Source organism: Loxodonta africana, chromosome 3, assembly GCF_030014295.1.
Source record: "Loxodonta africana isolate mLoxAfr1 chromosome 3, mLoxAfr1.hap2, whole genome shotgun sequence".
Classification (NCBI taxonomy): domain Eukaryota; kingdom Metazoa; phylum Chordata; class Mammalia; order Proboscidea; family Elephantidae; genus Loxodonta; species Loxodonta africana.
In genome coordinates, this window is record NC_087344.1 from 1,608,592 (window position 1) to 1,627,569 (window position 18,978).

Consider the following 18,978-nt stretch of genomic DNA (forward strand, 5'->3'; position numbering starts at 1 on the left):
CATAACAATGATTGTGAGGATGGCACAGGACCGCACAGTGTTTCGTTCTGTGATACAGAGAGTGACTATGCGTCAGAACCAACTCCATGGCACCTAACAACAACAATGGTTGGAAAGATTGGTGTGTAGTAGGTTCCAAGAGGGGTTAATATTCCCCTCCTATTAGGATCACACTAGTGGCTTCCCCTCAGGTAGTGAGAACAGCAGCTGCTTTAGGCACTCTCCCTGGCTGGGTGTGCCATACATGCCACCCCGGGAGGTCACCTGAGGGGTTGTGGGTAAAGTCACCCATTTTGCTGTCTGTCAGAAAAAGAAACCCCTTCCACCCGTCATGGTATAGCCGTCGTTCCCTTCCAGGTGAAGTGTGACTGCTGAGGCCCTCCATGCAGTAGGATGGCGGGCTCCCACATTAGGTCGGCCAGCTCCTCCGTCTCCAGAGGGATGAAGTAGCCAATCCACCCCACTGGGGTGACCCATGACAGGGCCAATAAATGGTTCTGCTTCTCAGCTCCAGGTCCTGGGGTGTGTGGAGAACCAAGCTGTTGTTTTCCGGCCACAACCTTGGTGGATATGCTTTTGGAGCTTGTACATCCCTTGGATTGTTGCTGGAGGGTCACTCGAGGCTTCTGGTCTGGCATACGAGCTAAAGCCCCAGTTGGGGCCAAAGTCAGCCACCTCGGAGCCTCAGGCAGCACCTTGGTCCACCCCACCAGCAAAGTCTGGCCTGCGAGGTTCGTATCTGTTGTTTTAGAACATCATTCTTCCTGTCCACCAGGCCCACGCCTGGCAGTTGTAGGGCAGGCGGTGATGCTATTGTATTGCCTTCTCAGCTGCCCATTCACGCACGTCATGACCTGTAAAGTGTGTCCCCTGGTCACTGTCAACCCTTGGGCTGTCCTGTACTTTAACACTCCATTTTTCTAACTGCTTTATCATAGCAGCAGGGTTTGCTCGTTTACACGGGAACACCTACCTCAAGTTGGTGATGGCGTCCACACAGAAGAGAGCGGCCTTTGCTCCTTCACTGGGGGGTAGGGGCCAGTCCATCACTGGCTGTGTTCCTGTGTGTATCTGCCCAGGACCATGTGGCAGACGCCTCGGGTGTTGGCGTGAGCACTCCAGGCAATTTTGTACAGCACCCACCAGAGCGCTATACTGCTGTGCCTCCCTCTTGCCAACCAATATGGGCACTACAGCGGCTGCTTTTCTGGTGACTCTGGTGAGTGGCTTCCCCGTTGGGATGCACTGTTCTAACTTGTGCTACAGCATCTGCTTCTTGGTTTCCCAGCGGGGGAAGGAAGACAGGTCAGCATCCGGGGCTTGAAGGCCACCCCAGATGTCCTGCCACAAGGCTTTCTCCCACAGGATATTACCAACTTATTGTCCATTGCTCCTTATGCCACTGTCCTATCCACATAGTCAGCCCGCAAGCTACTTCCAACTGTCCATACACAGGGTTAAGGGCCAGGGTTTATGGGTGATGACCATCCATGCGGTCCTTAACTTGTCCCGTTGACTGCTTTGCCCTGAGCCAGTTTCAAAACAAATGTCATCAGTGGAGGCTTGCTCAACCACCGCCGTCCACAGTGGTGGCATACCTCGGCTAGAGCCATCTGTGTACCGGGCATCTACTGGCAGCAGGCCTCCCCATCTTGGAAGAGAGTGGAGGCAGCTCCGCTGGCGCACTAGCATGTGCCAGGATATCATCTCAGTATGTCACTGGACTAAGTACAGCCTGTAACTCTGGGACGACAGACGGGCAGAGGACACTGAGCTGTTGCAGGTATGCATGCCATTTGGTCAGTGTAGCTGCCTGGGCAATGGCTGATGATGGCTTGGAAAACACCCTGCTGGCCCACCCATCTACGAGCAAAGCTTTGCAAAAGATGGCAGCTCCTCCCCCATTAACAGCTCTACCTGGCAGGGAGCGTCACAGACCACCAATGCTTCTTTCTCCATGAGTCTGTATCGGTTTTTTGCCCCCCTCCACAGTTGGGACCGAAACCCTAGGGTGATTCAGTTCCACCCTGGTCTTGGCACACGGCCTGGCCAAAGCCGTCCTCGGTGCTGCTCACGTCTAAGAAGAGGGATAACCCTTTTCGTATTGTGCCCAGAGCTTTCACTCCTGCAACCAACACCTGTGCTTCTCAAAAGTCTGCTGCTGTTCATTACTCCAATCCCAAGAGGCACCCTTTTTTTTTTTTAACAGTTGATAGAGTGGCCTCAAACACTGGGCCAAGTGGGGAATAAATATGCTCCCAAACCCCAAAAGACCCACAAAGGCCTGCACTTCTTTTGGCGTCCTAGGGGTGGGGTGAGCTTGTGTCTTAGCACCTATGGCTTCAGACACCACAGTACGAATTTCACCAACATTCTCGGCCCCTGCACTTTGTGGAACTCGTGGCCCATCGTCTCCCCTGTGGGTGGATGATTAGGGCGTCTAGACACCCCTGTAACAGAGAAGCATCCTCAGCACTTAACCTGATGTCATCAGTGTGATCAAACCAATGGAGAGCGGCAGGGAAGAAAGGAGCTAGGTCTCTAGCCACCACACCACGGCAAGTAGTGGGACTATGCAAATACCCTTGGGGGAGCACTTGAAATGTCCCTTGCCGCCCCTCCCAGGTGGAGGCAAATTGGTTTTGGGTGGACAGGGCTGGAGGGATGCTAAAGAACACACTGACCAGATCTAACACAGCATGATACACGCCTAGGTCCTTACTAAGGGTTTCTAACAAGAAGTTATGTTCGGGACTGCAGCATGTATAGGAGGGATCGCCTTGTCAAGCTCCCCATAGTCTAGGGTCATCCACCTGGACACACCTAGTTTCTTCACAGGCCACACAAGGCTATTAAAAGCACTGCAGGTTTCCTGGAGGATGCCTACCCTCTTCAATTCCAAAACGGTGTCACTGATTTCCTTATATTATCTGGGCAACTTATACTGCTTGATGTTTACCACCCTTCCTGGTGTGGCAGGGCCACTGGTTCCCATGCCACATTCTCCCTCAGGGCTAACTTTACCACCGTCACTAGCAATCAGAATTCTCCCACAGACGTGGTCAAAGTCAGTCCCATGAAGACATCCATCCTTAGGATGTATTCTGGTATTGGGGAAATATAAACTTGATACAGTTTAGGGGGAGTACATCCTATTTGTAGGGTCAGGAGTACGTGACATACATGGATAGTCTTTTTGCCATACCCATCAATTGCGGGGGTGGTCCTCAAAACCGTTCAGGGTTTCCAAAGACAAGGATGCATTCTGCCCTTGTGTCAACCAGAGCTAGCACCCACTGTTTGCTCCTGACCAATGTTATTATGACCTCTACGTGGGGCCTCCGGTCCACCTGCAGGGCCCTGACCTGCAGGTGACCTCAGCTCCACTCCTAGTCCCTATGGATTGGCAGGGCCCACCTGGCGGCAAGGTAAAGTTCCTTGAGGGGGAGAGTGGGACCCAAAGGGCAGTACTGTTACTCCGGCTTCAGGTTCTTCCAAACGTTGATCAAAACCGCATTCTGTTGTTTATCTATCTTTTCTACTGCCATCCCACAGCCTCTAAGTCCACCTACATCTACTTCCGGGGTGCTCTCAAGGGGTCCTTGTACAGTCGTCTTGCAGTGCTTTCATCCTTTCCTTTCTCTCTTCTCACAGCTCCCGCCCCCTTTTCTCTAGCCCTCTGAGTTTCACCCGAGTTTGCTGTGGCTTGTCCCACCTGGTAGAACATCTAGCCCACTGAGGCTCTCCCTACACCCACCAGCTTGCCGTAGGAGGGTGCGGCCGCCTGGACGGTCTTTGCTGTCACTCCTGCAGCAGAGTTCACTATCTGGTCCCCGAAGTGCTCGGCATAAACGGCGTGGCGCATCCCTAGCTCCAGTGTGAGTTGCTGTAACTCCACCGCAGACCATTTCCCAGACTTACCTGGCAGATCCCTCATTTGGCCACACCTTTCTACAACACAAGGTGAACCAGTCCATGTGTGTGTGCCCTCTGTGTTCCGAGCAGCTTGTAAACGCTGCCAGAGGGCGGGGTGGGTGGTCATACCGCTCATCTGTTCTGTCTCATCTCCACGTAAAGAGGCGCCGTCTCCTCTAATATCCCACAGACGTAATAAGCAAGCTGCACTACTTTCTCTCCTCTCTCCTGGAGTTTCCCACACAATTCAATCAGCTTGGTGGGGGTGTAATCCCGCACTGCCATACAACTGGCGGGTGGGTGTGCATGGTCACCCAGCTCCCGGGAGCGGCGAGCCGGCGGGGCCGCTGCGCAGAGCCAGGCTCCTCCTGTCCCACCACCTCCACGTCCTCGCAGCAGGCTCGCCCTCCCAGGAACCCCACGGGCGGCCCCGCGCCGCAGCCCACCACTTACAGCGAGGCCACGAGCCGCCGGCCCCGCGCTCGGAACCCGGCCCCCGCGGCCATCTCCGCGCGCGCAGGACGCCACCTCCGCTTCCGCGCCATCCGCGGCCTCAGCACGTGACTCCAGCCCCAGCGCCATCGTTCCCTTCCCCCCAGAATGTAGGACCGCCCCCTTTTAAAGGGGCCGAGGCTTCCGAGCGGACTCGGGCGGAGGCAGCCCCCAATCCTGGCGGCTCGGCCCCTGGCGTCCCTCCGTCTTCTGTGCGGTGGGCAGCAGACCGCATGCAGGAGCAGCCTTCTCACCCGAAGGTTGCAGACAGCGCTCCGGGAATTGAAGATGAGCCCGGCCCTCCCTCCAGGGCATTCCTGGGGGAGGACGGGGCTCAAAGGTCCCACTGGCAGAAGGGCGCGCCTGGCGTATCGCTGGAGCGGATGACACCTGGGTCTGGGGTGGGTGCGCCCCGGGACCCCGACCTAAACCCTAGCTTCTGCTGCCTTTCCCTGGGGAGACCCCAGGGAGCCACGGGCCCGCCACTGCCCTAAACTTGCCCGTTTCAAAGGAGCGGCCCGGCTGGGTTCTGAGGTGCCAAGAGCTCGGCACCAGGGTCTAGGGTGGGTTTTGCCCCCTCTGCATCGGGGGCCCAGAGAGTGGGCAGGCGGCGGGTCGGGGCCAAAAACAGCGCCCCTGTGAAAACTGCAGGCTGAGCCCAGACACGAACTGGCTACAGGGGCCCAGGGTTGCCTTGGAGACGGACGCACCGCGTCCACCCGCGAGCGCCCAGGGCAAGTACGTAGGTGGTCTTGGGTGCAAATGCTGCCGCCTCCCCCCGCCCTTGCAATCAGCAGTCTGGGCCCACCCCCACCTCACCCCGGAGAAAGCTACATTTGTGAGCCCCAGAAGAGGTGGTCTTGGGGGGCAGAAGTCCCAAGAGCTCTCAGAGTCCCGAACCACGGCATGCTCGGGCCATGGAAGCCGGGAGAGGAGCCCGAAAATTTTAAATCTTTAATTTCTTTTCAGGGCTTTTTTTGCTTCCAGAAGGAAAGGAGAGCATAGCTCCGTTGCCTGTCCAAGGCCCGCGGCCCTTGGGGCGAGGCGGGGTTGTCCCTGCCCGTGCCGCGCGGGCGGCCGGGGATTCTCATGCAGCCCCCGGCGGGGCGGACGGGGCGAGGTCCTTATTGCTGAGGTCCAGGCCGGCTCGCGGCGCGGCTGCCGAGCTAGGCGCGCTGGCTGGGCAGCTCCTGGGTGATGAAGCGGCGCAGGCGCTCCAGGTACTGGCTATACAGCTCGATGTCGTTGTGCCCGGCGCCCTCCACCCACAGCGGCTCCACGGCCTTGGGGCAGCGCTCGTAGAGCGCCAGCCCGTGCGAGAAGTCGATCACCTCGTCCTCCGTGCCGTGGATGATGAGCACCGGCGACGTGATCTTGGACACCTTCTCGATGCTGCGGGGCAGGAGCGCGTCAGGCCTCCGCGCCCTCCCCCTCCCCCACGCAGGCCCTGTGGCCCCGCCCCCGTGCCCCCCCCCCCCCGCTCACTTGGGGAAGGCGTCGAAGCAGTAGGTCTTCTTGGTGTCCGGGAAGGCGACGCGCATGCCCGAGGTGAGCGGGGAGTGCAGCACGACGGCGGCGCACTCATAGCGCGAGGCCAGGTCCACGGTGGGCACCGTACCGATGCTCTGCCCGTAAAGGATGATGCTGTCGGGGCTGATGCCGTACCTGGCGGGGGCGGGGCGCGGCGGGGTTAGTGCCGCCAGTCACAGGGCCGCACGCTCACCCCCCCTTCCTCCTGCAGAACTCTTCCATGCCTGCACTCCCCAAGGGTCTCAGGGATCCTCCCTGCCCCCCCCAGCACCTGCGGGGGTGAGCGTGTGGAAGGGCTGCGCTGTGCTCTTCGGACAGGGGAGGCCCTGGTGTCCTCTCCACCCCCACCCTTCACACACAGCCAGACCAGGGCAGACACTGGGAATCCCGTGCCTCCTGATCTGGAAGCAGCGACCGGCCTCTCTGCTCCGGGATTAGAACACCCTTCCGGTCACACCTGGGGTTCCCCACAGACTCTCTGGGCTCCTTCTGCACCCCTGCCCCTTGGCCGTGGGCATCTGAGGGGCAGCCATGCCCAGCGGTCTCCTCGCACAGGGTTGGGCCTGAGCAGTCCTGTGCTTGAGTGCTTAGAACCACCCAGATGAACAGTAGGTAACCTGGGGCTGCAGGGCTGGGGCCCACCTTCTCTCTGAGCACCAGCCCCACGTGGTGGACACGTCCTGGACTCTGAACTTTCCAGAGACCTGCTACCGCCACACCCGGGGGAGTATAGCATCCAGCTTCCCCTTCCAGAACCTGGGACCTGACAGCAGCTGACTCAGCTCCAGGCCACTGGCTGCAAGGGGCCCCATGAGGACACCCCTCCTCCCAGTGGACAAGGGCCAGGGCTAGTTAGGGCCTTGCCTGGGCGACCTGACTCAATCTCAGCACCTGGTCTTCTCCCTTTACCCAAGGCCTCTTCCAAGCCCCACCAGCTGCCCTGGCCACCCTTGGCCTGCTGCCCCAGCTGCCATGGCCACCTGTGCTGAGCTCAAGCCCAGTTGACCACTCAGCTCCAGGCAGGGAGGCCCAAATGCCACCTGGGCATCACAACACCAACCAAGAGAACATGTGCTGATGCGGTGGCCTCTCCCCTAGTCCCATCCCAGCCCCTGAGGCTAAGGGAAGGCCTTTCTGAAGGCCAAAGCTGGCAGACTGATGGAGGTCAGGGCTCTCGGCCACAACAGAGGGGGCATTAGCGAGTGTTCACTGCCTAACTGGAGAAAGGACTAGAAACAGCTGAGAGCAGGAGCACACGGGCACCAGAGGCAGGGCTGGGTGCTGGCAGACCCACAGCCAGGAAGCCCAGGACAAATTCCCAGAGCCACGGCGCCAGGGGATGCTGCTCCTAGGGCCTGCAGCCAGTACGTCGCCATGGCAACTGGGCTGCCACCTCCCGAGGGCCAGCTCTGCTGTGCCACACCTGGTTCCCACCAGAGCAGGTAGAACCGGTGTGTGTGTGGAGGGGGGCAGGTGCCACCTCCAGGAGGGCAGGGGCTGGGCACAGGATTCAGCCACTGCTGGTCACGAGAACAAGCTATGTGAATCAGTGGGGGGACTTGGTGGCCAGCAGGGCGGGGATGGGGCAGAAAAGAGCTCAAGACTAAGAGTCTGCAGTAAAGCTGGGACAGGCTGAAGTAGCGGCACCGCGGCTCAGTGTGTGGCTGTGAGCAGTGGCCAAGCCTGGAGGGACCTCGCCAACCTGCTGCTGCCAGGACTGTACTGGCATGGGCACCCCAGGAGTCTGCGGCACCCCACAAGCCTGTGTACCCACCCCCGGGTGACCAGAGGTCCTTCCCCACCACTCTGACCCTGCCCAGGGGGGTGCCAGGAATGTCTGCCCCTCCTCCCATGCTAGGGCTCCCATGGCAGGGCACCATACCCGTGTCCTACGCCCAGGGGGTTTGAGGTCTGCCGGGCCTCTGCCTCAGCACCAGCCAACCTGGGCTCCACACATGGAGCACACCTGTTGCCAAGTGAGGGCACAGCAGCCAGGCACCGCCCCTCTGGTGGGTGTCTTCCTGCCCTACCCAGGTGTCCCTAGGTTTGGGCACCTCTCTGAGAATACACTCTAGGCTGACCCCTCCCAGTCGGGAGCTGGGGACTGGCCCCCAGCCCCAGGCTGAGGCAGAGCTGCACAGCCCCTGCCCTGAGGCTTGGGTCTGTCCTGGGGGCAGCACCTGGCCCTGTGGCCCACCTGGTGCGCAGGGCCTGCCAGGCAGCATCGACATCGGCGTAGAGGTTCTTCTCCGAGGGCTTGCCCGAACTGGCGCCGTAGCCGGAGTAGTCGTAGGAGAAGATGTTGCAGCTGATGCGTGTGCCCAGGCCGACGTAGAAGCTGCTCATCTGGCCCAGGTCCACGGCATTGCCGTGCGAGAAGAGCACTGTGTACCTGGGGGCACAGGTCAGGGCGGCCCGCACCCAGGAGGACAGGTCACCACGGTGCGTCCCTCCCGAGAGGTCACACAGCCGGTGGGGAAGGGGGGTGGAGAGGCAGGAGGCTGGGCCACCTCCACCTCTGTGGCTTGTCCCCCTGGCAGGGCAATAGGCACCTGTGCCACAAAGAGCCCCTCCTTCCTCCTGTCCCTTGGACAGGGTCGGCCGACTGAGACTCAGACTTCCCCTCTCTGAAACGGGGTCACTAGGACCATCGGTCCCGTTCTCAGCACAGAGCGGACCTGCAGGGTGATGGGTCATTTTCATCCCTGGGCAGCACCCACGTCTCCTCTGCAGCTGTTCCTTTTGGAGAGGCCTCACCTGCCCGAGGACAGCACAGGCATGCACCCGCTGCTCAGAACCTCCCAGAGTAGGAGGGTGGCATCTGATCAGCTGTCAACCCTCTACTCATGCACAGCTGACAGGAGTCCTGCCCCTCATGCCCTGCTGCCTGGGTCCCAGGGTGGTCCTGTGGGAGCAAAGTCTGCACCAGGTCACGTGAAGGGTAAGGGATGGGCTGGCTGTCCAAGGAAGCCCTGGAGCCTTCCACCCACTGACCCGCCAGCCCCACCCCTGAACCAAACTGGGAAGGCTTGCCCTTTGGACTCAGACCTGGTCTGCCGGGCTCCACCCATGACCCCAGGAGGAGCTGCCCAAGCCCCCAGATGAAGACAGGCCTGGTGGCCCAGGACCTGTGACGCCACCTGGGCCATGTACCCTTGTTAATGTGGACACAGCCATGGTGTCCCAAGCTGCCTGCCAGGATACCAAGGCCTCATTGGGCCCCCAGGACCCGGGAGAGCTTCCTAGGCAGCTGAGCACTGAGACAAAAAAGCTGGCAACCCTGCGGAGCAGGCGGGCAACATGGTCGCTTGGAGCTGCGGCATGGGGTCAGCCAGCCCCACCCTGAGCCTCAGTTTCCTTATTTGGGGATCAGGTAAGAACGGTCCCCACCCTTTGGCAGTATGATGCATAGGCAGGGATGGCCAGCTGAACCTCAAGGCTCCCCTCTGTGAAATGGGATCACCAGGACCCTCAGTCACGTTCTCAGTACCCAGTACAGAGCGGACCCATACTGCCTGCAGTGATCATGACCTTTATCCCCCCAGAGGAGTAAGGACAAGCCTGCAGAAGGGGGTCACGCTGACCGGTGTCCCTTAAGACCCTCTGCCCCCGCGGCTCACCTGGCGCCAGGCACACAGCGCACGTACATGCAGGTGACACGGCTGCCCCGGGCGCTCTTGGTCAGGAAGACCTCGATGGTGTCAAGCTCCCGCTGGCTGTACTGAAAGTCAGCCCGCTCAGTCAGGTGCAACTTCCAGCGTCCAGGGGGGCCGGCTGAGGCCCGCAGGGTGCCTGAGGGGGCGACGCCAGCCCCCGGCTCGGGCTCGGGCACCAGCGAGTAGGTAGGCTCTGGTGGCAGGAAGGCGAGCTTGGCAGCGATGCGGCCTGGGCAGGGCGGGCAGCAGAAGAGGCAGCAGAGTTCGCTCACCGACAGGCCGTTCATGGCGGGTGCCGGGCCCCCGCCGACGACGCCGGCCGACCTTGCGCGGCAGGGGGGGTGTGGGGGTGCTCTGAGCCGCGGGCGGGGGGGCGAGCGTCCCCTCGGCCTGCGCCCCAGACAAGAGCCCCGTTAGGAGGCTGCAGCCCGGCCCCATCGCGGTCCACGCCGAGCCCTCGGGAGCCTCGCAGCCGCGCGCCGCCGTACCGTGCAGTGGGAAACCCTGTGGGAGAGAGCAAGATGTGGGCACCTCCGGGCAGGGCACCCCACAGCCCAGCCGCACCCTGTCCTGCCCAGACAGCGGTGCTCCCCTCCGCACAGGGGTCCAGCCACTATCCCCGGGAGGAAGGAGCCCCAAGGACTGCTGACCGTGCGCTGCGCCCTCAGGCTAGCACCCTTCCTGGGCTTGCGCCCTAGGCTTAGTGTCCCCCAAAATGCACGTCCACCTGCAACCCGGAAGGTGGCTTTATTTGGACACAGGGTCTTCACAGATGTGATCGAGTTAAGATGAAGTCACACTGGCCAAGGGTGGGTCCTAGCCCAACACAAGGGTTGTCCTCCTAAGAGACACATGGAGGGAACACGGCCATGCGAAGGCAGACACAGGCAGGAGTGATGGAGCCAATGGCCAAGGACCATCCACAACCCTGGGAAGTGAAGAAATAAGGAGCAGTCCTGCCCTAGAGCACACAGCGGGGGCACAGTCCTGCCGACACGCTGAATACAGACTTCTGGCCTCCAGAGGTGTCCCTGGGTTGTGCAAACTGTTAACGCACTGGGCTACTAACCAAAAGGTTGGAGGTTTCAGTCCACCCAGAGGCCTCTTGGAAGGCAGGCCTGGCGATCAGCTTCCAAAAACTCAGCCATTAAAAACCCTACGGAGCAACGGGCTGTCTCATTATGGGGAGAGTACTTGGGAGTGTGTAGCAAGGTGTATATGGGTTTTTGTGTGAGAAACTGACTTGATTTGTAAACTTTCACTTAAAACACAATAAAAATTATTTAACAAAAAAACAAAAACCCTACGGAGCACAGTCCTACTGCCACACCTGGGGTTGCCATGAGTCAGGGTCAGCTCAGTGGCCAGAACCGTGAGACAATAAAAAATAAAACTCTGCTGTCCTAAGCCAACCAGTTTGTGGTCGTTTATTCCAGCAGCCCCGGGACACTCAGCTGGGGATCACCAAATCCTGCCCTGGAAGCCACGTTCCTCAGTCCACCCTCCGTGTACAGGGCGTGGTGAGCAGACCCGACCCTCCAGCCACATCCCCGCACACCTCCTGCTCCAGGCCAGGGACCCCCTTGGTCTCCACCATGTTTCTGTGCACAGCACACCCAGACTTGCCCCACCCCCACCTCAGGGCAGCCATGTCCACCCACAACCTCAGAATGTGACATTGTTTGGAAATAAGCCATACTGGGTTAGCTGTCGGGTGCCAACAAGTTTTTAACTCAGAGACCCCATGTGACAGAGTACAACTGCCCCGTAGGGTTTCTTAGGCTACGATCTTTACAGGACCAGGTTACCAGCTCTTTGTCACATGGAGCTGCTGGGTGGGTTCCAACTGCCAACCTTTTGGTTAGCAGCTGAGTGCTTAATCTTTGTGCCACTCGGGCTCCTTCACTGGGTCAGGGTGGGCCCTAAACCCAATGACAAGGGTCCTTATAAGGCTGTGTAAAGACACAGAGAGAGACACAGAGGGAAGACGTCCACGTGAAGACAGAGGCAGAGGCTGGGGTATTGCGTCTACAAGACCCAGAACGCCAAGGATTACTGGCAGCCACCACAAGCTGGTAGAGGCCTCCAGAGGGAGCACAACCCTTGATTTGGGACTTCTGGCTTCCGGAAATAGCCCAATAAATTTTTGTTGTCTTTGAGCCACTTGTTGCAGCAGCCTTAGGATCTAACACGGGTGTCTGCTTCAGCAGCACCACACGGGGCATCTGTGACTGGGGGCAAGTCACCTGACCCCCGGGGCAGCACCACACAGGGGATCTGTGATTGGGGGCAAGTCACCTGACCCCCGGGGCAGCACCACACAGGGGATCTGTGACTGGGGGCAAGTCACCCGACCCCTGAGGCAGCACCACACAGGGGATCTGTGATTGGGGGCAAGTCACCTGACCCCGGGGGCAGCACCACACAAGGGGTCTATGACTGGGGGCAAGTCACCTGACCCCCAGGGCAGCACCACACAGGGGTTCTGTGACTGGGGGAAGTCATCTGACCCCTGAGGCAGTGCCACACAGGGGTTCTGTGATGGGGGCAAGTCCTCTGACCCCTGGGGTCTCAGTCCCCTCATCTGAACCCCACAGGACTGCTCAGGAAGGTAAATGAGATGACAGGGGCCCAGTGCAGGTCTGGATCAGAGAAGAACACTGGGAAACGATGTCACATTAAACTGAAAACAGCTAAAGGGCTAAAAAGGAGCCCTGGCAGTGCAGTTGTTAAGCACTATGCTGCTAACTGAAAGGTCAGTGGTTTGAATCCACCCAGGACTCCGTGGGAGAAAGACCTGGCCATCTGCTCCCATAAAGATTACAGCCTGGAAAACCCTATGGGACAGCTCTGCTCTATCATATGGGGTCGCTAGGAGGTGGAATTGACTCGGTGGCACCCAACAATAACAACAAAGGGCTAAAACAGCTATAGTCGTGTGCAGAGCAGCCAACAGGCAATCACAAAAACAATACGGAGCCCTAAGACAAGTCTACCCACTCGCAGAGAAGAACAAGGGACGGAGACACGCACGCAACCCCGTGTGAGAAGACAGAGCACCGGACACATCTAGCTCTTGGGTCACTGTGTTTGACAACCTCTGGGCTGGAGAGGCACGTACTGAGAGGCAGAAAGAGCCACACGGGACCCGTTCATAGTCTCAGGCCCACAGGAGAGCAAGGGGTCCTGCTGCCACACAGCCACCTCCTCCAAGGCCCAGAAACAGACCTGATCCCCAGACCTGCCACCTGAGACTGGATGCTGGGGGCACACGGCGGCAATCACTATACTGAGGCATGCAAGGAGGCAGCGGGGCAAGCCAGGGGCACTGACAGCTTCAGGGATCCCCCGAGCCCCCAAACAGGATGCAAATTTTATGTGAGACTATTTTTCAGAGAGCATGTAGTCTACTGCAAAAACCAAAACCAAGCCCACTGCTGCGGAGTTGATTCCGACTCCTAGAGTTCCCACAGGACAGAGTAAAACCGCCCCCGCCAGGGTCTCCCAGGCTGTGATCTTCACGGGAGCAGACGGCCACATCTTTCTCCTGCGGAGCAGCCGGTGGGTTTGAGCTGCCGGCTTTTTGGTTAGCAGCCGAGCACTTAACTGCTGCGCCACCAGGGCTCCTTGTAGTCTACAGCAGACGTTCTTGGATGGAGACGATTCTGCCCCCAGGGGACACTGGGTGATGTGTGGAGACATTCCACTGGGAGGAGGGTGACGCTCTGCTGTGTGGAGTGTGTAGAGGCCACAGGTGCTGCTCCATACCTTACAGTGCACAGGACAGCCCCACCGCAGGGAATGATCCAGCCCCCATGTCAGCAATGCTGGGGTGGAGGGGGACCCTGGGCTACAGCTTTTACCATATGCTCAAAGAGGTCTGGGCCCTAAAAGGTGAAGCTGCAGTGTGCTGAGGGTTCTGGAGTTTGGGGTGGCACCATAGAAGGTCAGTCTGAGAGGAAAGCCTGGCTGAGAGCCCAGTGTGGCAGGTAGGAGGCTCTTGGCAACCTCAGGAACGAAGGGGCACCTGAGGGTGGTCAAGGCTCCACAAACTGAGCCAGAAACCCATAGTTGTCCTTGCCAGCTCCCGCTACCCCCCCTGGACCCCACCCATCACTGGGGCCTCATCTACTGGCTTTACCTTCAAACTCCGCCCCTACCATACACTGGTTCATCTACTCCCAGCAGCCAAAGGGTCTTCCTGCAACACCAATCTGGTCACACACTCCCTTCTGGGGTGGCCCCAGGGCCTCACGCTTGTGTCAGGATGAAGGCCAAACCCTTCCAGGGCCTGCTTCCTGCTCACAGACCTCTCAGGCCTCACCGCCCCAGCCCCCCACCCTGCCCTGCCCCCCACTCACCACCCTGCTCTCCACAGCCCACAGCCATGCTGCTCCCCGCCTGGGTCACCTCTCTCCAATCTTGCCAGCTGGTCCTTCCCCTGTCCTATCCACCCTTTAGAGAGCTTCCTCAAGAAGCTTTTCTTGAACCCCCCAAACACAATCAGGACCCCCAAACCTGCCCAGGACTCCCCACAGCAGGTTAGGACCCCCTCACACACTCTCATGGTTCCACGCTTTTTATTTGTTACATGTTTAACCATAAATCAAACCCCCCTAGACACTCCTCGAGGGCAGGACCTCAACCCCACTGCTGTCGAGCCAGTTCTGACTCACGGTGACCCTACAGGACAGAGTAGAACTGCCCCATAGAGTTTCCAAGGAGTGCCTGGTCAGGACCCGTATCTGGTTTTTCAGCTCAGCAAGTACGTCTTGAAGGAGCCCTGATGGCACAACAGTTAAGCACTCGGCAGCTAAGTGAACCCATCCAGCAGTTCCTTGGAAGAAAGTCCTGGCAATCTGCTCCTGTAAAGATTATAACCAAGAAAACCCTAGGGGACAGTTCTACTGTCAGGACTCAGTGGGACCCAGAAACAACAACACATACTTGTTGAACGGACTGTGGTCTGTGGCAAAGCGGAAAGGGGTAAGCCACAGGAGAGAAAGAGGTGCCTCCAGGGTGGGCCGGTATGACGGGTGTGAGGATCAGTCTCTGTCACTCTCCCGAGGGGACACTCCCCTAGGTGTTGCTGTGGAGGCACTGCACTTTGCAGATGGGGTTAATACCTCCAACCTGCAAACTTTAAGTAAAGGCCATCACCCCGGATAATCTGGGTGGGGTGGGCCTCACCCCATCAATTGAAGGCCTCATGAGCACAAACTAAGGTTTCCCGAAGAAAAAATCCTGCCTCAAGACAATGACCTACAAATCGTGCCGGGCTTTCCACCCTACTGGCTGGCCCTACAGATTCAGACTAGCCAGTCCCCACAGTCTCACAAGCCAATTCCTTAAAATCCATCCGTCTCCCCACCTCTGTGTAAACACACCCAATGTCTTCAAATTGACTCCAACTCACAGCGACCCCATGCATTACGGAGTAGAACTGCTCCACAGGGCTTCTTGGCTCTAATGTGTATCGAGATCACAGATCACCTGGCCTTTATTCCACTGTGCTGCTGGGTAAGTTCATACCACCAACCTTCAAGTTAGCAGTTGAATGCAAACTGTTTGCACCACCCAGGGACCTTTTCTCTGCATGTACATATACCAAAAACTAAACCAAACCCACTGCTGTCGAGTTGGTCCCCAGCTCACAGCAACCCCATCGGACAGAGGAGAACTGCCCCATAGGGTTCCCTAGACAGTAATCTTTACGGAAGCAGATTGCCACATCTTTCTCCCGTGGAGAAGCTGGCAGTTTCAACCCCCAGCCTTTTGGTTAGCAGCTGAGCATTTTAATCCTTGTACCACCAGGGTTCCTCTTTCTATATACACTCCAAAAAAAAAGCCCTGTTGCCATCGAGTTGATTCCAACTATATCAACCCTACAGAACAGACTAGAACTTCCCCATAGGGTTTCCAAGGCTGTAAACTTTTATGGAAGCAGACTGCCACCACATTTTCCTTCAGCAGAACAGCCTGTGGGTTCAAACTGCTGACCTTTCAGTTAGGAGTTGAGTGCTTTAACCAGTGCACTACCAGGGCTCCTTCCTTCTACATATATACACATTAAAGAAAAAAAAACCAAACCCACGGCCAACGAGAACTGAGTAGAACTGCCCCACAGGGTTTCCAAGGAGTGGTTGGTGGATTTGAAGTGCCAACCTTTTGGTTAGCAGCCGAGCTCTTAACCACTGCACCACCCGGACTCCTTCTACATATATACATAGATATTTACATACAGATGTTATCCTACTGGTTCAGTTTCTCTGGACAGCCCTGGCTGATACAACAGGGGAGGGGGGCCCTCTGAGGGGACAGTCTTGTGCGGTGCATCACTGAGTATGCCCTTGCTCACCCGGCACACAAGACCCCATCAGTTCCACCCACAAGCACACCCTGGAAGCCCCACTGTCAGGCCTGGTGCTGGCTGGTGGAGTTAACGCAGCTGACAGACAAGCAACTATGCAATTTCAACACTACAAGACGGCCTAAATACAGATGGCTGGAGTGGCACCTCACCCAGCCAGTCAGGTCGGGAAAGCTGCCTGGAAAGAGCCGTCTGCAGCTTGCAGAGGGATGTGGCCAGGTGACATGGCACGGGGAGGAAGGAAGAGCATGTGCGAAGCCCCAGAGGCACAGAGTATTCCAGGAACTGCAGGTGGCTCGTTCTGGCCAGAGCCCAGCCCGGGAGGAAGGCGCCGTAAGCACAGGGGTCCCAAAGGAAGCCAAGGCCAGGGCCCTGTGATCCCTGCGGTGGAGTCTGGGCTTCATCCTCAGGGAAGCGGGGAGCCACGGGGGAGTCCTGAGCCGGGGCTGGACACCACGGGCTAGGGGCTGGGGCCCGGGAAACGGACTGTAGTGGGGCGGGGGAACCGGGCCAGGAAGACGCCGGAGAAGGTGCAGGCGTATCTGGGGTGATGTCTCAGCATCAAGGCTCGACCACTGACTGGCTGCGGGGGACAGAGTGGAGGCCGGGTGTCCGGCTAGGCGGGCAAGCCCGGGGGGAGCAGAACCCGCGACCCCAGGACGGTGGGCGCGCACCCCACGTCGGGGGCTGAACGGGTGAGGGGGCAGGTGATTGCCACGGCCACACACGCCCACCCGCGGTCTCCGCCCTGGCCCGAGGGCCCTCCGGGCAGGACCCCAGGTCGCCCCTGAGAATACGGGGGTCCCAGGGGCGTCCACTGGGCTGCTCCGGCCTCGCGGCCCGGCCCGGCCCCCCAAAACGGCCGCCGGCGGAGCAAGCCGGCTCCGCGCCACCGTGCACGTCCTGCCCGACACTCACCGCCCTAGTCCGCGCCCCCCGGCCCCGGGGCCGCGCTCCATGGCGCCCGGCCGCCCGCCCGTGCCTCCGTCGGTCCCTCCGCGCCCCGGCCCGGCCTCCGGCACCGCCGCTCTCCCGCGGGCGGAAGTGAGCGTCGCTCCCGCCACCGCCCCGGAAGTGACGCAAACAGCGCGCGTGGGCCGAGGCCCTAGCGGCGGCGCATTGCGCGTCCGGGGGCGTGGTCTGGTTGCTGGGGGCGGGGCTCCGCGCATCGGGGCTGGGTCCCAGCCTGGGGCGGGGCTCGAACTCCGGGTTGCGGACACGACTTTCCACTCGCTCGAGGGCGGGACTAGGGTGAGGCGTGTGAGGCTTTTTCCTCTTTAGGGCGCTGTGCGGGCGCGCCCAAAATCTCAGTTATCAAAATAAAGACAACTACAATCCTCTATTAAAAAAGTTGGAAAACTGGCGCCTGCAGCTGGCTGCCTCTTTTTGTAAATAAAGTTTTATTAGAAACGGCCCAGACTAAGGTGAAGCAGTGGGGTAAGGTTGTGCAAGTGCTTCTGCTTTTATTTAAAAGGCTGAAATTTTATCATGGGTTCTATTAAGTTAATTTTGATTTTTTAAAATATTACATTGAAATATGTATATGTTAATAAATGAATGAATTTTTTACCTCGTTGTCATGTAAAAAACCAAACCCAGTGCCGTTGAGTCCATGTAGTCAGTTCCGACTCATGGGGACCCCATGTGTTAGAGAGTAGAACTGAGCTCCCCTAGGGTTTTCTTGGCTGTAGTCCAGGGCTTTGAACTGATGCATTCTAGTTGGAACCCCTGCTGAGAATTTGCATTTCTCACAAGTTCCCAGGGGTTGCTAATGCTGCTGGTTAGGGACCAATTCTGAGAAGCACTGGTAGAGCTCTAAAAAAAAAAAAAAAAAAAAACACTGCCGTAGAGTCAATTCTGACTGGTAGGTACTCTAGGATAGAGTAGAACTGCCCCATGGGGTTCCCAAGGAGCGGCTGGTGGATTTGAACTGCTGACCTTTTGATTAACAGCCAAACCCTTAACCACTGCGCCACTAGGGTCCCAGCAGTGGCACAGTGGTTCTCAAAATTTATTATGCATAAGAATCACCTAGGGATCTTGTTAAAATGTAGATTCTGATTCAGTATATCTGGGGCGGAAATTTAAATTCTCAGCAGGGGTTCAAACTGGAACGAACCGGTTCGAAGCCCTGCTGTAATCTTTAGGAAACAAATCGCCAGGCCTTTCTTCTGCAGCACTGCTGAGTGGGTTCAAACTGGTCAAGAGCAAACCGTTTGCACTACCCAGAGACCTCTGACACTCTTTCAGTTCGAGCCCTCACCCCAGTCCGGGCCCAGCTGGAGGGTCACATTGTAGGGAGAAAGGCGGATACTAACACAATGAACGGGGAGAAGAGACTGGCTGAGGATGAGGGTTGGGAACAAAACGAGAAGCATGGCAGAGGCTGACTGGGGAAACCTGTCTGAGAGATGACAGGGACAAGGCAGAGGCAGACAAGACCAGCCTGGGGCAGGACTGCAGAATTAGTTGGCCAGCAAGTCTTTCCAGGCCCCGGGGCCTTTGCACATACCATTGCCTCTACCTGCAGCCTTGTCCCTGTCTCCACACCCCACTCATAAGTCCCTTCCCCCTGTAGGCAGCCGCAGCCCCTGTCCCCAGGGGCTTTAATCTTTGGCTCCATTTTACAGAGATAAGCCTGAGGCCCCGGGATCTGGCGGGCCCTCCCCTCAGGGCACAGCTGGGGGTGGGGGCTCTGCTGTGGAGGTGGTTTCCGGCCTGTTTTCTGGTTTCCCACGGTGTCGGTAGCACAGCTCAGCAGCCACATTTCCGGCTATATGGGAGGGGGCTACCGCCCCCAGAGCCTCCTGCCTCCGCAAGCCTCTGCCTTGGAAATAGGAGTGCTCGTCGGATCATGTGGCAAATGTAATTATCATTAAATTGTACACTTCAAGATGGTTAACCAAATTGCCCAGCTGGACATATTTTACCACCATAAAATGCAACACACACGTAAATGAATGGTTACAAAGCCCCTGGGGTAGGGGGAGAATACTTGAGGCAGGTGCTTGAGGC

The 18,978-nt window shown here is 58.3% G+C and overlaps 1 protein-coding gene across 2 annotated transcripts; it reads right to left on the bottom strand.

The window, feature by feature from the left end:
• Positions 1–5,348: 5,348 nt before the first annotated feature.
• ABHD17A (abhydrolase domain containing 17A, depalmitoylase) lies at positions 5,349–16,953 on the bottom strand. 2 transcript variants are annotated; one of them, XM_064280136.1, is made up of 5 exons: positions 16,882–16,953; positions 9,558–10,097; positions 8,135–8,329; positions 5,893–6,072; positions 5,349–5,799 (listed from the first exon to the last, which is right to left on the bottom strand). In XM_064280136.1, exons 2-5 carry the CDS (start codon positions 9,878–9,880, stop codon positions 5,574–5,576), a joined length of 924 nt encoding a protein of 307 aa, XP_064136206.1. In that variant the 5' UTR covers positions 9,881–10,097; positions 16,882–16,953; the 3' UTR covers positions 5,349–5,573. The 2 variants fall into 2 exon arrangements, with proteins under 2 accessions (XP_064136206.1, XP_010599769.1); XM_010601467.3 differs by lacking the exon at positions 16,882–16,953 and having other exon boundaries at positions 9,558–13,914.
• Between the last annotated feature and the right edge of the window lie 2,025 nt (positions 16,954–18,978).

Excerpts from the sequence above, each read along its gene's own strand:
- ABHD17A (XM_064280136.1), bottom strand. The coding sequence starts at position 9,880 with ATGAACGGCCTGTCGGTGAGCGAACTCTGCTGCCTCTTCTGCTGCCCG. Across the intron at positions 8,330-9,557 it reads CGCTGTGTGCCTGGCGCCAG|GTACACAGTGCTCTTCTCGC; the intron begins GTGAGCCGCGGG and ends CTGTGCCCCCAG. Across the intron at positions 6,073-8,134 it reads TGGCAGGCCCTGCGCACCAG|GTACGGCATCAGCCCCGACA; the intron begins GTGGGCCACAGG and ends CGCCCCCGCCAG.